At 37.2% G+C, this 12,134-nt stretch overlaps 1 protein-coding gene across 1 annotated transcript in view; it reads right to left on the bottom strand.

Annotated features, from left to right (window-relative positions):
• OTOGL (otogelin like) overlaps positions 1 to 9,840 on the bottom strand; it is a 170,891-nt gene extending 161,051 nt beyond the window's left edge. The window contains 5 exon segments of the mRNA XM_065935470.1: positions 143 to 241; positions 1,906 to 1,972; positions 7,755 to 7,803; positions 8,744 to 8,783; positions 9,762 to 9,840. Coding sequence (XP_065791542.1) covers positions 143 to 241; positions 1,906 to 1,972; positions 7,755 to 7,803; positions 8,744 to 8,783; positions 9,762 to 9,840 — 334 coding nt within the window.
• Positions 9,841 to 12,134: the final 2,294 nt, after the last annotated feature.

The following is a 12,134-nucleotide window of genomic DNA, read 5'->3' as shown; positions in this document are numbered from 1 at the left end:
CTGGAAATAAATCGTGTATACTCTAGTTAATACACAATGTGATTGTCCCAAATCCCAAAGGATGAACACTAATACAGCAAATTATGCCTTCATGCTCTCTGTAGCACCTCATAATTCTCTCATAAGTATCCCTGAAACTTACCAATCTGGCACCGTGTCCCAAGAGCCTGAAATATTTGACAGTCACATGTACCAGCCTTAGAACAGAAAGCTCCGTTAAGGCATTCATGAGGACAAGAACCTGAGGGCAAAAACAATCAGTTATCTTCTGGCATGCATCAGTTTTTATAAACACAATCTGTCAAGATTTAGCTTGGACTAACTGTAACCTCTGTTAACTCAAACAGAACCCTGGGCCTACTGCCTTGATAAGCTAAAGAATTAAGCTCCTCAAGTCTCTATCTAATTCATTTCATTATGTGTGCTGTGAAACAAGAAAGACAGGCTTTCACATCTCAAACTACCCTGAGAGCAAAGGTTAGCCTCCTTCAGGCAATTGAAAGGTCAAGTTCCCATGTAAGGAATCCCTGTCCCTGATGATGAGAACCAGAAACACACAGGCTGCAGATGATTCCCTTGACAGAATTTGGCACCAGCTGCACGACTGATCAGCTACCTCTCCAGGAGCAAGTGTGGCGTTAAAGACAAACGTCCATCATTAGCTCAAGGGATGAGGCACAGTATAGAACTCGAAAAGAAATTCTTATTTTTTAAGAGAACGATTAAACATTCTATTTGAAGTTGTGCATTAATCCTCAGGCTTAATTGCAAATGACGCATCCTTTCTGACCCATAGCTAATTTTAATGGGGCAGAAGCCAAAGCTGCTGCTGGTTGTCACCAAAAATATTTTTTTCTTTCACGGGAAGAAAAATCACCCTGAAGGATTATGTTGGAAAGAGAAAGAAAGAAACTATGAGCTCCTGAGTGAGTTTGAAAGCTGCAAATGAATCACAGTGAAAATCCCTCCTCTAATAAGGAGAGGACAAGAAACACTGGCAAACCTCAACAGAAAGGATTTAAGCAGCACATCAAGAGAACTAGAGAACATCTTTGAGTGACCATAAGGTGTTTACTAAAGACTGGCTCTCTTTGGAGTATGGTAAGGTCATGAAAGGCACTAGTCTAATTGTGGTATTTTAACCACAGTTCTGCAGAAGGCAAGAATTTAAAACTCTATTATCCTTGCACCTTAAGATCCATTGATTTAAAATGTCTCCACTTTTAAAGACATACAACTCTCTAATTATATCTTAACTGACAAGAAATGAGCTGTTTTAATTTTGATCATAAATATAGATAAAGATGACATTTGTCATAAATTTAAATGCAGTTCTCTTTTTCTGGTGGGGGTACATATCTACATATATCTTTGAATTTTACCTTAGGTCACAATATTGTATTTTTCCAATCAATAAATGTCAAAGTAATTACATAAGCATACATAATTATCACCTTCAAAAATTTATTTACAACCCTGTTTATTCTCCTGAAAACAGATACCAAAACAAAACTGGTCAGAAACCCCTGTTTTTTAAATACAAAAAAAAAAAAAAAATCAAATTGAATTTCAAACTACCATTAGCATTCTGCTAAATGAGAAACTGGTAAGCGCAAAGAGCAATGTCAAAGAATCAATTGATTCAGGAAAAAAAAAAAAAAAGTCTGATATCCAATGATATCTTTCCTGGTCATACAGCTTAAGAGCTTTGTCTGTTTAACATTGCTTGTTTCCAAATATAATTCATATTTGTATGTGAAGCAAACCTAAACTAATACTAAATACTATCACCACCCTAGTTCAGATTCCTTCACGCATTATACGGAAATTACAGAGTTCATTCACTATACTCCCCAAAGGGGTCTTTTGAGAAAGCAAATACAAAACCGCAGATTTAGCACTGACCTTTTATTTTGCTCTCACCCCAATTAATAGCTTCATGGAAGAAGTATCTTGGAGAAGTTGCTTCAAACTTTAAAAGAAAGAAATCAGAATTCAAGAGAATTAAATTATTTCATTCAAGACAAACATGCAAATTGGAAAACCTGGAAAACAGCTATAAACACAGAAATCATAAAGATTTCTGACTGATTCCATATTTCCTTGGACTAGTAAGGCAAAATCTTGGAGCGGCATAAAGGATTCCTCCTGGGTTGTAGTTAGATTTGACTTCAAGGTTTGATTTTGTTTCCTGAATCTGACAAGTCCTTCATCCTCTCTGACCTCAGTTCTGCCTCCCTGCCCTCTTTGGAAAAGAGCCTGGTCGGAATCTAATCTTTGCATTAGCTGACTGCCTTGCCTGCAGAAGTAGCAGTTTTTAAATATTTCCAAGTACAGATGAGTTTGGAGAAAATGCACAGGATGGAAGGACCAACAGACAGAAGTGTACCCGCTGTCTGCAGCCCATCTGGGCAAGACACCATCCACAGGAGCCTCAGCCGCAGAAGTGGGAGCGTGGCATCCTAAGTCTCCAAAGAGCTGCCACTCTAAAGTTCATAGATCAGTTAAATGTATCTTTTCATAGAGCCCAAAGGACATCAGGGTGTTCATTAGGAGCATAAATTATAGAATCAAAAGGTTCTGGATTAGAGGCCTGATTCTGCCACTATTTACTCTAAGGCAAATTTCTTAACTGCTTAGCGCCTTCTTTTACTTGTCTGTAAAATGGGAACAATGATACATACTTCACTGTGTAGCTGTAACAATGAATTTTAATAAATGTATATAAAGATTCCAGCATAACATCTCATACATAGAAGATTAGCAAGAAAGAGGTGTATATTAATCTAAGGAACTCAGATAAAATTATAAGATTTAGAGAGGTTAATACGGGGTAGTAGTAAATAATTGTGGATTATTAAAACTAATCAATTGTGGCTTTTTATTCCAATTTAATGCCAATTTGGTGTATGATCTGGGGCAATATGTCCTTTCCAATAGGATTTTTACATTCACCAGAAGAATACATATTCCCCAAATTTGCCACATAATAGCTAAATTGACTACCAGAGGATGTTAGAAAAACTGGAAAGAGTGAAGGATAAGAAGAAAGGAGGATAAAAAATGTGATTTCAGGTACAAAGCCCTTTTTCAACAGATTCTGGTCTCCTTTCTACGTGGTAAAGTTTTCTTTTAACAGGCAAAGCTGCCCCATGGCAGACAAAAGGACACCCCCACTCACCTCTTCAAGGCTCTTTTCTAAAGTCTTTGGCCCATATCATGGCTCACTGTGGTCTGCTTTCATTCCTCCGAGATTTTGTCCTCACTGTCCAACCTCCTCTTTTTGCCCTTTCCTCTCTCTTCAAACTAAGTCAGACTCACAACAGTCTATGACCTGGATTCCCCCAAGACAAGGCTTACGCTCTCTTTAGCTATATTGTCCGGGGCTGCCCAAACCTAACACAACCTCCGGTATTACCGGGCACCAAACTCATCTCGTGTTGGTGCTAATGAGTCATTGCTGGTGCTCACTAACGGTATATATTGACTTCAGCTCTGGCTCATACAGGCCCATTAATGAGAACAAATTATTTAACCTGATCAGTCTCAGTTTCCCAATCTGTAAAATGGAATAACAATAACTGTCTCACAGAATTGTGAGAATTAAATGAAATGAGATAAGTAAAGCAGCAAGAATGGTGCTAGGCTCATAATAAGTTTTTGTAAATATGTTACCTACTTATATTATTAAGCAAAAACTGATTAAAGTTCACTAACTATACTGGATAATACTAGACCAAGACAAAAATATATAATATGTTTTTCACTCAACTTAGGCTGCACCTCCTCCATGGAAACCACAGTGACTACCTAGGTCACCACAATATCCTATTCACTGTGACATTCTATGCATCATATTATAATGTTTCACTAATGCTAAGACATGACACACAGCTTTTATTTTTACAACAGATCTGAACTCAGAATGGCATATCTTATGTTTATAATTGGAGGTTTTTTCATTTTTCATGTTATACAAACAATAGCAAATAATTGGTGGTGCCTTCGATTCAATGAACAAGTCACACAGAAAGGACTTCTTTACAGGTCTGCCTCCACTAGACTCTGAGTTTCTAGAAAACAAGCACTGCTGTTCATGGTCTAGCACGGCCCCTTTTAAGTTGTCAACAAATACCAACTGAACCAAAAATAGACCTTACGCAAATGGGAGTGATCTGCCTCCCAAAGCTGTTTAGAACCATGACTACAAAACGTTCTGTTGATGCCCCTCCTCACATCCTCTTAGCCCATCTTGAACTTTGCCTGCATCTGGGGGTTTGAGCACGCTGAAACTCTCAAGCACCATCTTCTTTTTGTCTCTGCCTCAGTGTAGAGTCCAAGCAGAACAGACAAGAGAAATGCCTTTCAGGAGATTTAAGTGCCCCCAGAAGCTGCCCTCCACCAGTGAGAGGCAGGTGTGGGTGGATAAGTATCCCAGCTACGCGATTCCTTGGAGAAACAATTCTAAAACACTCTACAAAGTTCCTTGGAGGGATGCCCACAAGACTGAGCCCCAGATGTTTAAAGCAGGATGACCCCTCATTAACAGAGATGTACTGGATTGTCTCCCTTCCTTGGCTCCTTTTCCTCCCCTCACCCCACTCTGGCATATGCAAATTATCCCTGCCCTCTAATAAACAATTTGCCTCTGCTTTCAGGGAAGAATTTTGAAATGTGACACAAATGCAAAAAAAGTTACAAGCTGTGGGTGCATATATTCACATAACTGAGGAAAAAGGACAGCCCATTCCTCCTCAGTGCCGATTACAGATCCACAGGAGGGTGAGGAGCGCAGAGAAATCCTGCAATACACAGTCAAAGGGAGAGTGGCACAGAGACAGTCAGAGACGGTCAGAGATGATCAGAGACAGCCAGAGACAGTCAGAGACAGTGCAGAGACGGTCAGAGACAGTCAGAGATGGTCAGAGACAGTCAGAGACGGTACAGAGACAGAGACAGTCAGAGACAGTGCAGAGACGGTCAGAGATGGTCAGAGACAGTCAGAGACGGTCAGAGATAGTGCAGAGACGGTCAGAGACAGTCAGAGACAGTACAGAGATGGTACAGAGACAGTCAGAGACGGTACAGAGACAGCACAGACACAGTCAGAGACAGTCAGACGGTACAGAGACAGTCAGAGACGGTCAGAGACAGTGCAGAGACCGTCAGAGACAGTCAGAGACAGTGCAGAGATGGTCAGAGACAGTCAGAGACGGTACAGAGACAGGACAGAGACAGTCAGAGATAGCACAGAGTCAGTGCAGAGATGGTCAGAGACAGTCAGAGACAGGACAGAGATGGTACAGAGACAGTCAGAGACGGTACAGAGACAGCACAGACACAGTCAGAGACAGTCAGACGGTACAGAGACAGTCAGAGACGGTCAGAGACAGTGCAGAGACCGTCAGAGACAGTCAGAGACAGTGCAGAGATGGTCAGAGACAGTCAGAGACGGTACAGAGACAGGACAGAGACAGTCAGAGATAGCACAGAGTCAGTGCAGAGATGGTCAGAGACAGTCAGAGACAGGACAGAGATGGTACAGAGACAGTCAGAGACGGTACAGAGACAGCACAGACACAGTCAGAGACAGTCAGACGGTACAGAGACAGTCAGAGACGGTCAGAGACAGTGCAGAGACCGTCAGAGACAGTCAGAGACAGTGCAGAGATGGTCAGAGACAGACAGAGATGGTACAGAGACAGGACAGAGACAGTCAGAGATAGCACAGAGTCAGTGCAGAGATGGTCAGAGACAGTCAGAGACAGGACAGAGATGGTACAGAGACAGTCAGAGAGACAGTCAGAGATGGTACAGAGACGGTACAGAGACAGTCAGAGACAGTGCAGAGACAAGACAGAGACAGTCAGAGACAGTGCAGAGATGGTCAGAGACAGACAGAGATGGTACAGAGACAGCACAGAGACAGGACAGAGACTCACAGAGACAGTCAGAGACAGAGAGACAGTCAGAGATGGTACAGAGACGGTACAGAGACAGGACAGAGACAGTCAGAGACAGTACAGAGACAGGGCACAGTGACGGGGACATCGGCAGAAGCACGCATCCGCCCTTCTCTGCTCACTGTCAACTCATTGTCAGCGTATTCCTGAGTCCTTAGGTGCACAGATCAGTCTGTTTTCCTAGAGTGGGGAAGTGAATCTGTGCATGGCCTTTGACACAGATGAAATTTCAGTCCTAAGCTGTGCAAGGCATCATTGCAACCTCATTGCCCTTCTTTAACATTTCTTCTCTTAAAGTGTGTTCAGATGTTAAATAATGTTGGTGCATGTTCTCCAGCTGCAGGAAATAGAAGTGTCTAGCTCTTCAGTCTCTCTAAAAGGAATCAAGACAAGTGCATTTCTCACTTATTAACAAAAGGCAGGCATTAACATAACTCTGGGGGGTAAATTGTACAAATTCTAAAAACATCCAAATGGGTCAATAGTATAAGCCCATCCATAGGTTGCTTAACATGACAACTGTGGGGTATTTCACAGGTCCTCCAATCTAGTAGTTTCTACCTGAATGAAGTTTTTCTCAAAATTGAATTTTCTACTGAGTCGTGTGGATGTCTTTTTGTGGCTACCATGGTCTACTGGTAAACATGTACTGAACATTTCTCAGAGAAAAACCATTTTAACCACTTCACATGATACATTAAGTACTTAAGTACACAAAATACTTATTAAGAAAAAAAAAGTGTTTCCCTTTCATAGATAATTCTTTGCCTATTCTAGTACAAAGATCGTCATTCTTGTTGAGGATAAATTAGTTCTGTCTTCTGAATTGTCACAACAGCATATCAGATCTCTTTTTTTTTCAATTATCTTTAAGTTAAATTATATATTAAATATATCTAATATACAATATATAATAAAATATATAATATATCTAATATATAAATATATTAAAGATATATTTATATCTTTAAATATAAAATAATCAGGCATCCATCAGAAAATGCTAATAGAAATTGATTACAATTCAGCATTTGACAAAGACCTTGAATATATAAGCTGTCTGCTACATAAATACTCAAGTCATATTACTTTCCAAAGAAATGCCTTTATTGAGTTAGCATTCTTTATCTTACCATCCATCTTTAACAGAGAAATATTTTTAAAAATCCACCCATTTAAACATTCCAACCATAATTTGAAGATATTACGATTATGTCACGTAATATCATTTAGATAAAAGGACCCAAGCAAAAAGGTGTCCTCAAATTCAGTGCTACTGAACCCCTCTAAAAAAAGAAAAATCACTTCTTCATCAGTGCTATAATTTAGATTTATTAGATAATATAAAACCTGTTTGTCAGGACACTAGGACACCTCTGGTGCCCTTTTGTGGTACTTAACTCAGATTGTGTACACCGTTCTCTGCTCCTGTTTGCTCGCATCTGTCCTATTTTCATTGTCCTCTGATATTGTACTTAATTTTTAACCCAATTAAAATGTTCTGGCAAGTAATGAAATTAAATCTCTCACAAATTGTGGTAACCTATCAGTAGGGAACTGAGGTGAATAGCAAAAAAGCATTTGACCACAAACAAGTAATTGTGAACTAAGCCTCAGCTGGAGGGTCGCAGAACAGCGCTAGAGAAGTTACTTTGCCTCTTCCTCCTCCTTCTTGTCTTGTTTTCAGCATTTTATTTGCCTCCACAAAGGTCTCATTGTTAAAGTGACAGCAGAGCCCAAAGCAGAATGGATTATTTCTCGGCTTCTCTCTCCATCTGAGGCATAACCTACCTGGGCTGCTAAAAGAGCTCTTTTCTGTCCATTTTCATTAAACCTGTTTCTGGAAGAAAACAAAAAGAACTTGTATAGTCAAAGGCCCCTAGGCAACCTGAACAAGCCTTTCCCAAGAGAGAGCTGATGTTTTCCTCCCGATTTCCATCACTTTATCAAAGAGCTCTTTCTTGGTTTAACACTGAAAAGGTCCCCCTCCCCCTTTTGGAGGGGTTAGATTTGTGTGGTGGCGCTGTCTCATTTTACAAAATTCGGGAGTGTGCCCAGATCTCTTCAGTCTCTGATGTAAACTGCATTTTAGGAAGGAACTTTGAGATAGAGAAATAAACAAAATAGTGTAACACTGTAGCACCAACATGCAGGATAATTGCTCCACGTGCCTTCATAAAATACTTCATAAGTATCCGACAAGTGCAGGTTCACTTTTTTCAAATGGAATACTCAATTCTCTCTCTTTTCCATGTCTTCAGATTAACATTACTGTGAGTAAGCACACCAAACCAAATTATCAAAATCAATGGGTAGAATTCTGCTTTTCATCAAGCAGATCAGTCTAGTCCAAAAAATAATTTTCATTACTGACTGCTAGAATCATTTTATTCTTTTTATCATTAAAAACTGCTTTAATCTGTTAAGATTATTGCACATTTCTAATCAATGATGCATACTAATAACAATAGAAAATTACTGAATATATTAATAACTTCTTTTGAAATGAAAATAATGTCTCCTTAGTATCCACAGTCATTGGATACCACCAAAAATTCCTCTTATAATTAAAATAAAAGGAAATAATTTTGTTCCATTGATAAGGAAGTAAATGCTTAATAATTTTTAATTTGTGGAAATGTTTAAAGAACTACATCTCATGCCCTTGTTTTGTAAAGTATTTCATTAATTTTTTTGAAACCAGATACACAATCTGCTGAGCTTTGCTCATTCCCATTATCTTTATGTTTCAGAGGACATAAAGAACAAGAAATACTCACTTTGATGTTCTCGTCAAGATGGATGATGTACAAATATAGCCTGCCAGAGATAAATATATGTGATAAGAATGAAAAAAATTATCCAAATATCTTGGCTATGTGTTCTGATTATAAAACAAGTTTAAATGTAATTCTCAAATACAGACTGAGATTTTGACCAGCAAATTCCTTATGAACCATCAGGGTGACCAGTAACCCAGAAAGAATGGGCAGTGTACATACAGGGACGTGAATACAGTAGAATAAGCACTAGTCTTTGAAGACAGAGATCCAAGCTTTAGTCCCATCCTACCACTTAGCAAATACCAAAGTTCAGCAAGCACATCACAAAATGATGGTGGGGGCCAAGTCCACCTTCAAAGTCCCCTCTAACTCTCAACTAGACTATTTCTCCTTGGAGTTTCAGTCACTACTAGGATTGGAAGATAGTGTCTGTAACCATGCTAGTTTTTTACACTTTAGTAATTTTTCCCACTTCCTCTACAAGTCCCAAAATATACAGCCATTTTCAATGATTAAATGTAAATAAATGTATGGCTAAATGTACATAAATGCTTTCTGTCATAAAAATACTTTATAAAAATTAATTTATAAATATCTTGCTATAATTGAAAATCAATTCATAGTCTCAAATGTTAAATCCTTCCTAAACATTCTTTTGCCATTCTTTGACTTGATGACATCAAGAAAGTTTAAGTACTCAATGTCTCCTTGTCTACTATAAACTTTCAAATATTTAATTTATACAAATATTTTAATCAGAGCTTCTTCTAGTACAGTTTTATATCATAATAAAATCATGATTTTAACATTTAAAAAAGAGACTCATAAATTTAAAACTAAAAGTTCCAAATTATCTACGTTATTAAAAATTTTCCCATAATCTGAGTGTCATTTAGTATATACCTATTCTAACGACTTCAAAGTGCTTTACAGTATAAGAGGAAGCAGTTTCCACCATTTACAAGAAAGACTAAAAAACAGTAAAGTAAGGTAAAAGTTTAATATGAGTTCTTACCTTGTAATGAAAACAGCAGTATATGAAGCAAGAATATACTCCAAGGTATCATTAAATTGCGTTTTCTCACAATGTTCATTTCAGTATAGCCTTTTCCCCTGAAATGTAACTAAATTGTTGGTCGTTACTATGATGGCATCTTAGAAGTATGAGTATTTGTAGAGTGCTCTAATTCTTATAAATGTAGCTTTGTAATACAGGAATTCAGAAAGGAATTCCAGCCTCTCTAACCACATACAGCATCTGAAGCTTCGGAACTTGCAGGCAACCCTTTGGCTGAGTCATTAGCAATGCATGGCAGCTTCTTACCTGAGCCCGTATTAGTTACACCCTACCTACTCCTGCACATCATACCCTTTGTGGCCTATATTGTTAGCCTTTTATGACTTCTAAAGACAGTAGCATCATACAAACAAAAAACACTATTATCTCCTGATGTCATAAGAGATAAACATTATTCCTAACTGTTGATCTCTTCCATGTTTTATTCATGAAATAATTACTGTCCTTTGAAGGAAGATGAAATAAAATCCTATCGATCATTCCCTGAATGTCTAGATGTTCTCATAAACTTTTCTTTAAGATTTATAAGTAAACTAAAATTATGTGCATATGTTTTCAACTCTAGTCTCATTACAGTGTAGTTTAAGTTGAACTGTTCATGTGCCCACAGATCTTTCTGTTAAACATTCTTCAATTGAAGCAGAAAATAATACAAAAAGATGAGAGTCTAATATTTGATTTTAAAAAGAAAATAAAGTAACTCACCTAATCCCAAAAACCTTCCTTCACACACTGTTTTTCCATCCTCTATGACACGTACCCAATTAGACAACAAGGAAGGTCTTCTTAATTCAGCAGAAAGTGTACTCTTCTCTGGAAGTGACTGATTACCTGGATTAGTATCAGAGAACAACTCTAATATTTCACAATGAACTCCAAAGAAATGAGCTAAGCCCCATAAACGAGTGAAGGCCATGATTGTACAATGAGTGCACATTTCCATAACAGATCCCCTCAGTTACCTGCACAAGTATCAGACTCACTTAGCAGATGGGGACACAGTAGTGAAGAATCTCTAACCACACAAGAACTGCCTTGAGAAAAAAACACACAGCAGTTCTTAATATCTTGCTGTACTCAGTCACTTTCTTTGCAGTGACTTCCTGGTCTTTTCTGTGAAAATATCCTTGATATCCTGATACATTGCATGCCCAACACCTATTATATAGTTTCCTGTCTATGTCTCAAACTTAATAATCTTTTACTCTTGTTTTACATGATTTTAATGCCTTTCCACTGCCTATATAATTGCTAATTCTATGAGCCAAGAGAAGATGCTTCCCTATAAATTCATATTTTAAGCATGAAGAAACACATAAACTTCCTCAAAATATAAGTAGTTCTATGCCTATACACACACACATATGTGTACACTCATTGTAAAATTTTGATGAATTAGTTTAAATAATTTAAGTGTAGCATGTGTTTAATAAATATTTATTAAAAGGTTATTGGTCATTACTCAAACTACTTAGACAATAAATTGATATAATTCTAAACAGATAGGCCTAGTTATTTATAGTTACACTCTAATTATTGGTCTAAAAATATGTATCTACTCAACCACAATTAAAATTAATATTCTACACACTTAAGATGTGAATACGGAATAAATTAAATTTAAAAGCATGAAATTAGTTTAGAGAACAATAATTTTCCTACAAAAAAATTTTTAATTCAATGCACCAAATTTATTTACAACAGAATATTTATTACCTCTTTCTGAAAAGCATGGAAATGTATATAACAAATACACATTACTAAGTCCTCTCCTTAATTTAAAACAGTTTCTCTTAGCTTCATAATTTCCTATAAAAATCAACCTAAAATGTGAAGATTCTATAAATCATATTTTAGGATTATTTTTTCCTCAATCTGGTAACTACTTGACTTAAAACTTTTCACAAATGACATACTTATAGAAAAATCAAAAATGGCAGCCAAAGTTGAATTTCATGGTTCAAAAAAGAAACATTTTGAAAATATTTACAGTTATTTCTAAATACTACCAGAACTTGGTGAGGAAGGATAAGTAAACAGCAATATAAAGCCTGAGAAAAGTATTTACTTCTAATATAATACTTAGATACTTTATGTACTTAATTCAAATGTAAGAACTCTCAACTTTTCACCTCAAATTTCATACAGTATCTTTAAACGTTCAATTCAAACGCATCGCAACTATTTTCACAAGTTAAAGTTGAAAATTCCAAGGCTATATCATCTGGCATTTTTATTACTCTTATTCTATTTTGAACTCTATGTATTTAAAACCTATAAATTAATTTGTCTGGTAAAGAAAACAGTAGA

Source organism: Muntiacus reevesi, chromosome 4, assembly GCF_963930625.1.
Source record: "Muntiacus reevesi chromosome 4, mMunRee1.1, whole genome shotgun sequence".
Lineage (NCBI taxonomy): Eukaryota > Metazoa > Chordata > Mammalia > Artiodactyla > Cervidae > Muntiacus > Muntiacus reevesi.
The sequence above is the reverse complement of the archived record's forward strand: the minus strand, read 5'-3'. Positions and strand labels throughout refer to the sequence as shown.